The 15,809-nt window shown below is 42.3% G+C and overlaps 1 protein-coding gene across 1 annotated transcript in view; it reads left to right on the forward strand.

The window, feature by feature from the left end:
- LOC144754688 (protein-arginine deiminase type-3-like) overlaps positions 1 to 1,706 on the forward strand; it is a 417,320-nt gene extending 415,614 nt beyond the window's left edge. Inside the window, exon 16 of the mRNA XM_078642811.1 lies at positions 1,311 to 1,706. Coding sequence (XP_078498937.1) covers positions 1,311 to 1,544 — 234 coding nt within the window. The 3' untranslated portion in view covers positions 1,545 to 1,706. The remainder of the gene's footprint in view (positions 1 to 1,310) is intronic.
- Positions 1,707 to 15,809: the final 14,103 nt, after the last annotated feature.

Here is a 15,809-nt window from a genome sequence, read left to right on the forward strand (position 1 = left end):
ATGCCTTTTATGTAAGGGCCTCTAGAGGAAGTGAGAAAACACAGGCTCAAACTCCCTCTGCCACATAATCACCGTCTCTCTCTCTCTCTCTCTCTCTCTCTCTCTCTCTCTCTCTCTCTCTCTCTCTCTCTCTCTCTCTCTCTCCCTCAGCAGCCAAGAGAAACCACACATTTCCAAAGTGAATTTAGTTTTTGAAGGCCCTGTTAAAGAGTCACTAGGCAGCTAAGACTAAGACATCAGTATTCATGTTGAATCTTAATGAAAATTGTAAAACATTGAAAAATAGATGAGATTGCTTATGGGTAAGAAAGTAAATATATGCATTGAAATAGGAACTGGAAGTTCTGTAGCTGAGTAAATCAACACCTACTGATTAAGGGATTTTATTTAGACGCAAATCATCAAAAAGGTTATCGAAGCGTCGAGACAAACTAGGAGCCTGATTCTAAGAAATTGTCTTGGACAGTAAAATGCAAACAAGCTGTGCAAACACCGCAATGATGGCGGTGAAAAGATGAACCATCTAGATGACCGACAAGGATCACAAGGTGGCTTTTTGCTTATAGCCCCACTGGTATCCGGATTGTAAGTACTAGAATGCTACCCAAAGAAGCAAGGTAAACAGAATGGTTGGACTGTTAAGTTTCCACAAGGGATTCGAGAAATCTTCTGTTAGCAATACACCTCCCACTAGAAAAATGACCCCAGAACTACTGTCTAGCAGATCGATCAGGACAAGGTTTAAAGAATGGCAATTGATGAGCGACTGTGCCCCTGAGTAGGGAGCTGGTGGCTTATTGTCAAATGCCCAAGTCTCTGATCGCTCCAGAAATCTCCTGATCTTCCTGAATGCTGGTCCACTTTGTATTACAGGTTCCCAGTATAAGGTTAACTTCAACAGGCATTTGTACAATGTAGTGCGAATAAAAGTGATTAACCTTTCCAGCCATTGGTTCTAGAAGAACATATTCTCCCCGTGTCTGTCACATTGACAAATCACTTGGTTATCACCTCCAGGAGAGTAATGCATCAGTTACACAGAGAGAATTACTTAACCTACAGGAAAATGAGCTGTTCCCCAAAGATGAATTAACTTAAGAACTGAATTGTATGCCTGCCACGATTTATCAATTATTCACTCTATCTGCCAATACCAAACTCATTGTCATTAGAGAGGCACTAGTGGGGTGAGGGGTCAAGAAAATGTCACTCTCAGGAATTAATGGTGAGGAAGATGAATTGAGCTAAAGATTGGATCTGGATGACTTCTTGACTGAATTTTGTAATATCCCTTTGCTCTCTTTGTCCAGGTGAACATGATAGTTCTGGGGAAACTCTTGGGCATTCCAAAGCCTTTTGGCCCCATCATCAACGGCAAGTGCTGCTTAGAAGAAAAGGTGTGCTCCCTGCTTGAGCCCTTGGGACTGACCTGCCACTTCATTGATGATTTCAGTTCATACCATGCGAAGTTAGGTGAGGTACACTGCGGTTCCAATGTCCGCAGGGAGCCCTTCGCCTTTAAATGGTGGAACATGGAGGCTTGAGCTGTGAAATGTGTTATGAATATTATGTAAAGGCAACTGTGAAGAATGCAAGGGCAACTTGTTCTCTGGAGCTGATGGAAATAAATGTACCTGTTGGAAATCATTTTGCTTTTTATTCAAGAAATAAAGTTGGACACTAATTGAACAACTAGGATCATTGTGGTCTGACATGTACACCAGTGAGTTATTTAAGTATGGATGTTGGGGGTAGAGAAGTAATGTGGAATATGGCTGATCAGGGACAATCATTTGTGATATGGGATTGCCTGTGGTGAAGTAATCATTTGTAAGGGAAGCGTTAGGGTTTGGCAATGTTTCGGATGTGATTGTGCGATTGTTTTAGCTTCGTTGAAGTTTTGGAGTGTGGCCGTGATTATGCGTGTCAAATATTGGGTTTATTGCAGTTTTAGTTGAACAGTCGTTAGAGTAGTTAAATCACTGGGATTAGAATTCAGGGATGGCAAGAGTAAGGTATATATTAATCGAAAATGTGACCTTTCTGTTGATCAAATTTTTTTTTATTGAAGATTCTGATTGATAATGTACCCTTCACATAACACGTTTTGTTTCCTTATCTATTGATTAAAAGTCAGCAAACCAGAATCCAATATAAGTCTGATGTTATTACGATTGCTATTCTAGGATCTGTCCTGGAGTACCTATGCTCGTCTCCTTGTCATGATTATGTAGCATGGCATTACTATCACTGTGGATGTTTTGGCGTGTGTAATTTTGATAACATTTCCTCTAAAACAAACTTTTGAGCAAGTGCTAAGTACCAATTTGCTTTTATAGAGATAGTTTCCCTTAGAAGACATAATACTGAGAGTATGCAGCCTGTGTGTGTTGCTGTTTTTGGCGTGGATCTGTAATTAGTGGCTCAAAGTCACCCTACAAGTCACCACGTTCATGAAGTCATTAAAGTGTGTCATTTGTTGTGTTTGGAATATTGCAGTCATTTTTAGCATGGTGACGATTTGAGCGTAGCAGTAACTTGGTAAGAGAAAACCCAAATACAGAACCACAACATCAACGTGTACAGCAATGCATATCAGTGGACTGGATTCCAGTCATCTGCGGGCCAGCAAAAGAACAGATGGGCTAGAATTCTGGAAGCCATGCTGCTCTATCAGAAAAAATACTTTTCAGAACAACAGGTATTAAAAAATGTGACTAGTATTAGAAGTAGAAGGAAACTCCACTGTAACAGAACCCAATAATCGTCTCCAATTTAGAAATACTGTAGAAAGAGAACCAGAGGCATATATTTATGGATAGCTTTGGGGAAATAAATCTCAAATAGCTGAACATGCTGTTAGATTCTTGATTTAGTACAAAATATGTGTTGTTTCCATATATCATCAAGAAGATATTCTTAAGCCAATCTGACGATTGTTAACTGATATAACGCTTCAGGATTCAAGTTATAACAGAAGCAACATTACTACTATGAGGCAATATCCCATTACTTGCGTTTACAACATTTTGTAAATAACAGTTAATCAGTTTGTATACATAAGCCTTATCATGCTAATAAGCTCTGAACCATGTGGTAAGAGACTAAAATTAATCTCACCACTTCTTTCCCGGGCATTATCTCACCACCGATAAGGTCGACATTTATGGACATTTATGAGCAATAGTTGTATATCATCTAAACCAAGGCTTTGGAACCCCATCAAGTTTCTTAAGTATCAGCTTGAATCTGTCTATCTCAATAAATCTGCAGCAGGGCCCTAAATGTCATTCAGCTTGTTGTGGGTGAGGTGAAGGATAGCAAAACAATCAGTTGAATCTTTGGAATATACTGCATGTTGTATCCATGCTTCAGTCTTGGGAGACGGCCCCTTTAGCCATGCTATAGCCACTCCATATTTTGCAAGCATCAGTAGCAGAGGTCTGGAGACCATCACATCTCCTCCTCTTCCACTAAGAAACGGATGCATCACCTCCCCTGCATAGCTGCAAGGAACCAACTCATCACCTATCTTGGGAGTAAGGAACTGACGCATCGCTTTGATTTTCCAGCGCTTCACCTCTTCCACGCCTAGCATCATCTTTGATGCATCTAAGATACTTATTGCTAAAAGAAACACATCATTGATTTTTATGGATGTAACTTATTTAACTTTTGAAAAGTGATATCTTTACTTGTGTATGTTGGATTTTTGTTGTTTTGGTCTTGTTTTATTCAGGTTAATATTGGATATTTTTCTAAACTGGTCTGGACTCATTTTGTAGTTACTTTAAACATTGCCTCTGAGATAAGTCAGACTGCTCGCACCAAGGTACCATGGGGTGAGCAGGGGTTATCTTAGCGGTGTGACACCCTTACCATGATTAGAGTGAGGGCCCCTATTTGGACAAGGTAAAAACCACTGCCAAGTTGAGACCCCCACAAGCAGCCATCCAGCCATTCATAGCATTGCTTCCTGCAACCCACACCCATCACTGCCTGTGTCTCCCTTCATTCTGCTCCAGAATCTTTGCTCTCTGCTTTTCAGGCTGCTTCGACAAGCTCTCACATCAACAGTTGAAGTGTTTGGGAAAAGTGTTGAGTTTCTAACGTCATGATACGTAAATATCATGTCAAAAATATTGCTGCAAATAAATATAGTGTCACTGCATATTGCTGTCAAGAATATTGTTTTTTTTGTATTTTCCAATTTTTATAATACTGTAATATGGTTTACTTAAATTTAGTTAAAAACTAGTGTTTTTTCTTTAATATGTAATATATATACTAATTAACCCCTTTAGATAACCCCCAATGGTAGACATTCGTATCCCCTTCCCACTGCGTCTGTCAGCCATTGGCCGAAATTGGGGAGGGATGGTAAGAAATCTCCGGTGCTTGCACTGGAGTATCAATTCTTTTACAAACTAGGCCGGGGCAAAGCAGAATTGCTTCTTCTCCGGCCACAGTGCCCCAGGAGACACGCCCACATCACTTATTCCCACCGGAGTGTTACGGAGAATTGTTATTGTTTCTCCACTGTGACTGGTGCGGATTTTGTCCCTAAGGTGGCCTACCCAGTTTTTAGGGAGGTAACGCTGGAATGGGGTGAGTCTCCTCTTTCCAACAATGTCTTTTTTCAGTGCATTTTCTGATTGTGGATCGTAGATGGACAACGATCCACAAACAAGAACCAGTAGACCCCAGGGATTGATTTTGGGAGTCGGCCCAACAGGACACAAACTAACCCCCCATGAGCATATCAACATTATCTATGATGTTTTTTTTCCTAAGGGGATGAATTGTGCCCCCATGGCAGCCACAATTGCTCCTCCAGAGGAAAAACATGGAGGCCAAAAATAGTTTGTTTTGGGGGTCGACTCCCCTGAAGATGGCATGAGTACCAGATGGGGGACATTTTTTTGTTTTTTAACGTTGTTCCTTTTTCACCTAGAGTGTACGATTGTGCCCCCAGGGGAAGTGAAAACCTGTTTAAAAATAATAATAAAATTGTCAGAGGGTCAGCCCTCCTGACATGCAGGCCCTGTTGGCCACAATTGTTTTTGGAAATGTGGGCTTTTTCCCTGGGTGCTCGATCGAGGCCCACAGGGGAAACAACACTCCCTCCGCTCCACCCCCAGAAAAAGTGAGAAGTAAATAAGTGGTCTGCCCTCTACGCATGGGTCGACCCACCTTTGGGGACGATAAATATATTTTTATTTAGAAATGTGTGTTTTCTCCCTGGGAGGGCATTCTTATCACCCAAGAGTGCCAAAGTGCCATATTTGCCAAATAACCTTCCACTACATAATGTGCAGATTATATAAAAAATGATGTAGCTCAAACGGATCTAAAGTTACTAAAAATGTGGTGACATGTTCATATGCAGTGGAAGACACTGCACAAAGGTTGTCTGACCTAGCAGCTCCCCCAACAATAATGTTTTCCATAAGCCATGACAAAAGTATGTTTTGGTATTGGGTTAGTGGCAATGTGAAGTAATACTGCTTAATTTTTGTCCTTTTTAGTGTCTTTGGAAAACTTGCAGCTTTATCTAGAAAGACAAGTCTTTTCTTTTTTTAGGTCTCGCGCCTGCGATGCATATGGCGGAGCCATATGCATCGCGCCAGGCGCGATACTATAGTTGCGGAGTCTGCTTCCCAGGAGACAGAGACTGGCGCGCGCACGCTCAGGAAAGCGATCGGAGCCGGCCGCGCGCGCGCGTTCCCAATCTCCTGTCTCTCTGGGAAGCACACAAGCAAGCCCAGCAAGCCCCGCCAAGGCATCACGAGCACGTCCCAGCCCGGGGTGCCAGCCAGAGCCAGCCCGCGCGAGGACACCCCCTTTTTTATCATGTGAGAAACTATTTGAATATTGAATTATTTCCTTTAGCAGCTGAATCAGTTCACTTGCCTCCCTCCAAAAATATGAAAGTGTGCTGATTTTGCAGGAATTGGATTGTGTTCATTTCGGGTTTCCTCATTCGTGTTCGTTGGTCTATCAGAAGAGCATACGCAGCGGGCAGATGGGAAGAGAAGACGCTGGAAAAGTACGTCGCTTTTACACTACAGCATAGTTAACCCGCCCTTTCTGTAGTATTTTAGCCCACTCTACACAATCCCCCCCCACCCCGTACGGGTTAGCTGTTACCCAGTCACCTCTTGTCCCGCATTCTAATGTTATATTTATGATCGAGCGTTATTTTACCACTCCCTACATCTTCACGTGGATACATGCTGCACGACAGGACTTGGGTGTCCCTCGCCTGCTTCTTGCTTCCGTAGCCTGTGCTCTGAAGATCTTTTCATTTAATAAGCAGATTAACAATGCAGCAAAGCAACCTTTCGCCCTCTCCCGGGCATTCAAATGAGGACCATTGAATTGGGTAAATGTAGAACATTATATATTTCAGACTGTGGAGACGATTCATCCTGTGGGGCAGTAAAATGCTCTAGATGATGTCCCGTGCAGGTTCTTCCCGCTCTGCAGAACACTGACGGTGTGTTTAAAGTAATTTCCGATGTGTGCGCCTGGTCATCCGTTTTACTAAGGCCTAACTAAAGCTTTAACGTTCTGACACACATTTGTAATAAAGAAAACATAATATATAAGCTAATGCACACATTGGTGGGTTGGCTGCCTTTAGACTATTTTGTTCTGGAATGGTAATACAATTTTTCGGTCATCCCACAACACATCATACAAAAGAGTGGGTAAATGGGTCAACCCCTGCAGACCCGTGTCGCCATATGTTATGGGAACATTCGTGCTCTGAGCAGGAACTGTTACAAAGCACTGGCTCTCTGTGGACTTTTACATCACTTTGACATTCACGTGGCACGTGCATCAAATCACACATGCGGGGCCTTGGCGGCAAGGCGCAGTTGCATTTACTTCTGATTACCAAATTTACAACCGGTGTGAGGAGTCAGGCTGCTCGAAAGCACTCCTAATCCCCTGAACACGTCATACTGTAATGCCTGGATTATTTACCGTTAATCTCATTACTCTGATTTATTGTTCCCCAGCCCTTACCCAATCACAATGGGAGTCTATCTGACGAGTCAGGCGCTCAGCTGCACCTTCTTTAAAACCTAAATGTAGCATTTTGCTTTTCATTAGCCCCTCCCACAGCTGAGCAGTGCCTGCTCAGTCTTTGATTGGCTACAAAACTCCAAACAGTGAGTTGGAGCAACTAGATCAACAGCAAGAATTAAGGCATTTTTTCATAGTAATCTTAGTCATCCATCCCATACATAATCATGTGTATATTAATGTAATATTATCGATCTTCTATCTAAAGCACTTTAAATAGAACATATTGCATACATAATTAATAATATTCAATCGAAGTTGGTACTCATTTTTCTGACCTCTGGGGGGGTAGAGTGGGCTCTGCCGGGATGCAAACTTTCTAGTTAATCACAGCCCTCGACAGGAAGTGCTCAGCTCACTGACCCATCTAGCCAGCCAGAATTTACTTGCCAAGTGCTAGCTAGCCAATTTGTTTACGTAAATCACCAGAAACACTACGTGATTTATTGAAACTGATATAAGAAGACTATAAGCGGTCAAGGTAACCTGCTGCACTATGTAGCCAAACCCCAGTGCATGAGGTTAACCCACCTCTGGGCAGTCATGCATGATAGAAGTAGAACAAGACACCCAGGGTGCTACATTGCAAATCTGCAACATAACCCTTTGAAGCCATGGCTCAGGTAGTCGACATGGCTCTGGTGGAATGACCCTAAATTCCCACAGGGTGTGCTAGATTAGACACATTGTAGGCAGGATGGTGGGTAAAGCGCCTGCCCATGGACATGCAGCTGAGATGGTTATAACTTGGGTGAGCTGTCTAACCCTTTAAGTCTTCTGAAGTGGGAAAAAACCCATATATTATTAAGTGCCGATAAACAATCTAATACTTGGTGTGCCTTGTTTTATTATTCAATATGTTACTTTACACATTTGTTATAAAAGGAGAACCTAGGAAAAGTATTGGCAATACCTAGCAAGACTATTATAAATGTCTAAATGTTGAAGGTTCTGTTGTGCTGGGATGTTGTGTACTGGCGTGGTCCAGTCCCCAACCTACACCCCGTTACCAAGACGTGAAATAAACATTGCACATATACAGTACTTATAATTCAGTGACGCTACACAAATACAGCAAGGATTGAATTTAGTAGTTTGTAACTTTCTTGGACAAATTCAATCATTATTTCTTACCTACGGAAGGTAGAGAGAGCCCAACGTGGATGTCATCTTTACTCAATGCAACATACACTCCAAATACCACTCAGTGCCACATAATTATATGCTACATAATTACACTGCGCTCAACGCAACATACACTCCAAATACCACTCAGTGCCACATAATTACACGCCCCATAATTACACTGCACTCAATGCAACATTCACTCCAAATACCACTCAGTGCCACATAATTACATGCCACATAATTACACTGCACTCAATGCAACATACACTCCAAATACCACTCAGTGCCACATAATTACACACCACATAATTACACTGCACTCAATGCAACATACACTCCAAATACCACTCAGTGCCACACAATTACACACCACATAATTACACTGCACTCAATGCAACATACACTCCAAATCCCACTCAGTGCCACATAAGTACACACCACATAATTACACTCTACTAAATGCAATACACACTCCACACAATACCACTCAGTGCCACATAATTATATGCTACATAATTACAATGCAACATACACTCCAAACAATACCACTCAGTGCCACATAATTACACTCCACACAATTACACTCTACTGAATACAACATACACTCCTCATAATACCACTCAGTGCCACATAATTATATGCTACATCTTTACACTGCGCTCAACGCAACATACACTCTAAATACCACTCAGTACCACATAATTACACTATCTATCTATCTCCCTCACTAAATCTATCGCCCCTTACTCCATCTATCTATCGCCCTCACTCTATCTATCGCCCTCACTCTATCTATCGCCCTCACTCTATCTATCGCCCTCACTCTATCTATCGCCCTCACTCTATCTATCGCCCTCACTCTATCTATCGCCCTCACTCTTATCTATCGCCCTCACTCTATCTATCGCCCTCACTCTATCTATCGCCCTCACTCTATCTATCGCCCTCACTCTATCGCCCTCACTCTATCGCCCTCACTCTATCGCCCTCACTCTATCGCCCTCACTCTATCGCCCTCACTCTATCGCCCTCACTCTATCGCCCTCACTCTATCGCCCTCACTCTATCGCCCTCACTCTATCGCCCTCACTCTATCTATCGCCCTCACTCTATCTATCGCCCTCACTCTATCTATCGCCCTCCCCCCTCTATCTATCTATCGCACTCACTCTATCTATTGCCCTCCCCCCTCTATCTATCTATCGCACTCACTCTATCTATCGCACTCACTCTATCTATCTATCGCACTCACTCTATCTATCTATCGCACTCACTCTATCTATCTATCGCACTCACTCTATCTATCTATCGCACTCACTCTATCTATCTATCTATCGCACTCACTCTATCTATCTATCTATCGCACTCACTCTATCTATCTATGGCACTCACTCTATCTATCTATCTATCGCACTCACTCTATCTATCTATCTATCGCACTCACTCTATCTATCTATCTATCGCACTCACTCTATCTATCTATCTATCGCACTCACTCTATCTATCTATCTATCGCACTCACTCTATCTATCTATCGCACTCACTCTATCTATCTATCGCACTCACTCTATCTATCTATCTATCGCACTCACTCTATCTATCTATCTATCGCACTCACCCTATCTATCTATCGCACTCACTCTATCTATCGCATCACCACAGCATCACTCAGCACCAATCAGGAGCCCCACAACATCACTATCTATGCGCTACTACAGCATCACTGAACGCCACAGCATCACTCAGCGCCACCACAGCGTCAATCTGTGCAACCATTCATCAACAACTGGTTCAAATAGGTTCTCTCAATGTTTTAAGCTTTATTACAAATGTCACAAAAATATGTTAATATTTCACTTCTGTTCTTGGATTTTCATCACAATAAAATACACTGAACATAATCTTCACAAAAGTTATTTACAAAAGTTTAAGCTATTGCCATTATAAATTACAATAACTTTTATTTAAGTATTAATTATTTAAAAAAATGAAAAGCCATTGTTATTTGTAATATCAATACATCTAAGTCACGTGAATACAACACATATTGCATTACAAATGCTATAGGTGTCACATTTGCGAAAGTTATAACTATTGGCATTGTAAATGACAAAGCTATTAATTTCGCTATTTTCAAAACCAACACATAAATAAAAAAATTGTGATTTACAATACCAATAGCTCAAACGTTCCTAATGCGAGACCTATTGCATTGCAAATGCTTATCATTTATTGGTGCACACATTTCACAGATGCAGACACCCACCAACTGATTTAGAACAATACTTCTTCCTTCTACGTAGGGCAGTGTTTTAAAAAGTAGATTTTAGCAAGTCGGCAGACATATTGTCTCTGTGGAAGCTGCTGTCCAGGGCCTAATTCAGGTTATGTATCTGAGGCAGGATGAGTTACTGAGACAGCACTTGAGGGAGGCGCAAATAGAGCAGAATATTCAAGTGCTATATCAGTCGGTGGAGTTCCATCTGATGACTCGTCTTCCATAGGTTCTGAGGGATATGATAATGTCAGTCATGATTTGCCTTCATAAACACAGTCTGTGCAGCGGAGCGACCGTAATAGGGTAGACCAACCCAGAGAGTGGGCACCTGCGACAACAAGCATAGGCGCAGTGCTCTCCCCAAATTAGTACAGTTGCAAATCACCCCATATACTGGCGATGGTGTTTGTAAAGTCAATGTAGCCAATTTCTTGCTGATTGATTACTCCCATCTCATTTTGGATCTTAACTTCCTTGAGCAACTTCTGCAGCAAACAAATCTGTGTGCAGAACAAATTCTGTGGGAGCATGGAGGCACTCCACGGCCTCATTCTAGGGCACACCAATGGACCCTCACTTCACATGAGGAGTGGAAAACCTTTTGGGACTTACGCTGAAAATGGGGTTAGTGCATAAACCCAGCTTGCAGTCCTCTACTCGCCTACTCACAGGGTTTGCATAACACCCATCTTTGCACTGTAGTTGAACAAAGATAGTTTTTTGCTATTACAGTGTATGCTGTTGTAAAGTGCTCTGACACCTTCGGGTCTGGAAAGCGCAATTTAAAACTTTTATGGGTTGTTCGAAATTGGCCTGTCGTGGAACATTTGTCTGCCATTTTTCCAGAGATTTATATTCCTGGAAAGCATATAGACATTAATGAGTTCTTGATCCTGCGCAAAGGGTGTCTGCTGTTCAGGCAGTACATTGGGAGCAAAATAGCTTTCTATGGCATCAAGTTGTACAGCCTGTGTGAGAGCTCTGCTGGCTATGTTTACAGCTTGAGAGTGTATACAGAGAAGCACTCCACTCTAAACCCTGTAGGTTTTCTCCCCATGCTAGGAGTCATTGGAAAGATTGTAATGTAGCTTGTCCAGCCATTCCTTCACCACCTGTATGTAGACAACTTTGAAAAGGGAGTAGAGCTATTCAGTGAGCTGTACAAAGCTGGCACTGTGGTATGCAGTACAGTTTATAGGCGCAACTGATTCCTGCAGGGACTAGATTGTAAGAAGCTACAAAAATCAGAGAGCACTGCTGTGTGTGTCAATGAACAACTCGCAGTCAAGTACTCTGATAGGCATGATGTGTACATGCTTACTGCAATTCATGATGAGGGCACTTCCCCCATCACCGTTTGGGGTCAGATGGCTGAAGTTCACAAGCCCACCTGTATACATAACTACAACAAGCCCCTTTGTTTGATGGATAAGAATGACAAGGTTCTTCTGCTATACAAAGTGAGTTGCAAAACTCATACTTGGTATAAGAAGCTGTTCACCCAAGCATCCAGATGTCAACATGAAATGCGTATGTTGTTTATAGTCAAACCACCACAGGAAGATCCATGGCTTTATCTGACTTTCAGTTGATCATCATAGGCTGAGCCCCCGTGCAATTAGCTTGTGAAGCTTATGATATTGCCTTAGAGCACTCATGAAGGAGAGTCCGCTCACTGGGCTGAGTGGAGGTGCCAGAGTTTACTTTTAATTTTGAATGTGCCATTTTAAAATAGAATATGGCAGCATGGGATAAACAGGCATGTGCACCTTGTTCTTGGTAAAAATGTAAAGACCTGTGACAGAGCTGATGTGCATCATGGCTATTTTTGATGGCGCACTGAGGTGCCACGGTGCACAGATTGGGAACTTCTGAAGTATTGGGAATTTGACTTGGGTAGAGCTGTTGTAACATATAACTTCCAATAGCTTTGCATGGATACCTACAGAGATATGAGCATGTAGGAAAAGCTTAGGCGACGTGTGCTTTTAAACGGATATCACACAAGTAGTAGGTAGATAGTCAAGGTGGTACAGATACACATGTCAGCACGTTATTTTCACCAACAGGCTTAACCCAATCTGCACCTTTCTCACCCTGACACTGAATTACTCCTTTGCTCAACTAAGCAGATGACTCCAAACAATAGATAACACAGCAGGCAGCCTCCGACAATGCACACACCCTGCACCTCAAATAGCTTCACTGGCTCTCCATTTATTGCTCTTTTCAAACTCCAGACACTGACATTCAAAGCCTTAAAGAGCACCAGCCCAGCACACCACTTCAGATTCCAGAAAACTTCCAGACAGCTTTGTTCATCCATTTTCATTCTCGCATACATCCAATGCATGCACAGCATCAGGACATGGAGCAGTGACTTCTCTTATATTGCTCCGAAAGGGCGAAATGATCTGCTCGTACACATTTTTGCCATGCTGAAAGAAGTCTTTGATGTCCAGAGACTTCAGAATGGGGGACAAGCCAGCAAGCCCTTGAAATTACTCTAGGTTCAAGTGAGATGGGTCCAATTCTGTTCTCAGCAGGGCAGAGATCAGCAAGCTGCAGGGCAGCCCAGCTAAGCAGAATGCAGGTTCTTCATAGCAGCAGTCAGGTAAAGTGTCAGTCCTTGTAGCACAGCAGTCTTTACACCTGGCAGAGTTCTCCACAGGTCCAGTTGTATTCTCCCTTTGTAGGATTGGAGCCCCAGTAGTTATACTCAAATGTGCCTTTGAAGTAGGGGTGATTTCAAAGCAGGCCCTTGAAGTGCATTGTCCCCTTTCACCCCAGCCCTGTTTGCCAGGTTAACTGTGCTAGGCTATAAGCCCTTTGTGTGGGAAAAAGGTAACTGTCAATTCAGGTGTGTCTGTCACCCTCTCTTTTTCTGCCCAGAAAGAACTGTCAGGCTGCAGATGAGTTCCCCGTCACACCCACCCTTCCTGTGTTTGTGGCTTTCTGGAGGGAATGTATCTGTCACCCACCCCAGATGTGTATTGGCGATAGGCTGAAAGGCCTGCTAAGAGCAGAGAAAAACTCACTTTCTAAAAGTGGCATCTCTAAAATGGTAGTGCAAAATCCAACTTTACCAGTAAAGAGGATTGATCATTACCATTCTAAAGAAATTAAACATGATGAAGCTACTCCTTTCTAAATATGAATTACAGCTTAAAGTGTATCAAGGAATTACCAATGCTAGCGTATGAAAGGAGTAGATCTTACAGTAGTGAAAAATAAATGTAGCTGTTTGTCACTACAAGGACATGTAAAACTTGAAAGCTCATGTCCTACCTTTTAGTTATAAAGCACCCTGCCCACAGGGCTACCAAGAGCCTACTTTAGGGGTGACCTATATGTAATAAAAGGGGGGGTTTAAGGCTTGGCAAGTGGCTTTAAATGGCTTTAAATACACAGGCCTTGCAATGCCAGGCCTGAAACCGGCTTGAATGGCTAATTAGTAGCATTTAATTTTCAGGCCCTGGGTATATGGTATACCACTTTCCAAGGTACTTACAATTAAACTAAATATGCCAACCTGGGGCTATATTACAGTGAAGGCACATTTTCATTGTTTGCGACGCGCGCACCTTTCAAAAGGTGTGCCTGTTGCAAACAATGAAAATGCACCCTATTACCATGAATGCGCTGCCCCCAGGGCAGCTGCGAACTTGCGCTGCCCCTAGGGCAGCGCATTCAGGTGAAAAACAGAGCCACTGCTTTAAAGCCGCTCTGTGTTTTCACAGCGCAGGCAGCAACCCGCCGGCACCTATAAATATTCAAAGTCCTTGAATACATTCAATTTTACCTTTTTTAAAGAGAAATCAAATTTGGACATTTCAAAAGATATTCTTCTCAATTTTCATCACAGGGCAAATAGAGAGAAAGTTTGATCTTTATAGTGTTTAGTTTCCACCATAGATCCCCGATAGATTTCTAAGTCTGGGAAATGATGTCCCTCTTAACGTAGAGGGAGTTGCAGAACTGTAAAGGCTGTCTGTGGTTTTGCGAAGACCCACATAAACCTAGAGATCACCAAATGGAGTACTTTGCAGAACACTTGGAGAATTACATTGTTATTGAATTAGAAAGTATATGGCTGAAATGTATCAATTTATAAAGGCCACAAATATTATTTAATTGTGTGAAAATGTTTTTCCCGAATGAAAAATGTCCTAGCTAACAAAATGAAAAGTTTCAATTCTATTAAAGACACGGAAGCAAGGATTATGCTTATTACAGTCTTTACTTTATTACAGCAGCCATATTAAAAGTGCCAAACGAAAAACACATTTCCCAGGAAATGCAGAGAAATTGGTAAACACAAATAATAAGCAACAAAGTCCACCAGATCCAATTATCTAATCAGGTGCCAGGGTCCTCCATATAGTCCTTTGTTTCTATCCGAAAGATCTTCTTTCGTCACGACATTGGCCTTTTTCTACTCATCTTGCTTTCCAGTATCCATGCCGGAAGCAAATGAAGCAAAATTACCATGAAAATCTGGGCCAAAGGGACCAATTTAGCAACCAAAGTATGGACAAGAACATATCTACTGACAACGGCGGGCTTGGAGATGCCAAAGAGTGGGAGTCGATACCTACAGAGAGAGGGAGAGGGTTGCCCTGCGATCGTAGCAATAAACAGAGCTCTTACCAGAGGAGGCCAAATACCTGGGTGTACACAGGGGGAGGGCCCAGAGCCTGCCTGGAAATAAAATAATTTAAAAAAAAAGAATATCTACTGACATCATAAATTTGCAGCAATTAAGACCAAGAGAGCAGAAACTTATTACTTATTAGTCACAAGTAGGGCCTCCTGGATCAAATATCTGTGGGTGGGAGAATCCTCGCCTCCGTTTCATTAATAAAATTGAATCTTTCCATTATGTTAGCTAGGACATTTTTCATTCGTCAGGGCTGGAGCAAGGATTAGGCTAGTTTAAATCTTACTTCCTACTAAATGAGCCTTAGCCAAAATGTGCTTAAAATAAATAAAACGAATTTCGTTGAGTGCACTGCATCCCCAAATGCGATGGTGTGCGCTACGAAATTCATTTTATTTATTTAAATGTTTACTTACCTGTAAAACTCCGTAATCCATACATTACTACCCCTCCCCCTGCCCCTCCCCCTCCCCACGTTACCACCCTGCAGGTAATCCCACTGCTGCCCTGCAGGTAATCCCGCTGCCGGCCGCAGCTGGCCTTTTCTTGACACATACTTTAGTCAACCCTGCCACATAATTTGGACCTATATTGCCGCAAACCACCTGTGGCACTGGCTATAAGGATATTCGTACAGTTCCTAAAATG

This window comes from Lissotriton helveticus, chromosome 5_1 (assembly GCF_964261635.1).
Source record: "Lissotriton helveticus chromosome 5_1, aLisHel1.1, whole genome shotgun sequence".
NCBI classification, from domain to species: domain Eukaryota; kingdom Metazoa; phylum Chordata; class Amphibia; order Caudata; family Salamandridae; genus Lissotriton; species Lissotriton helveticus.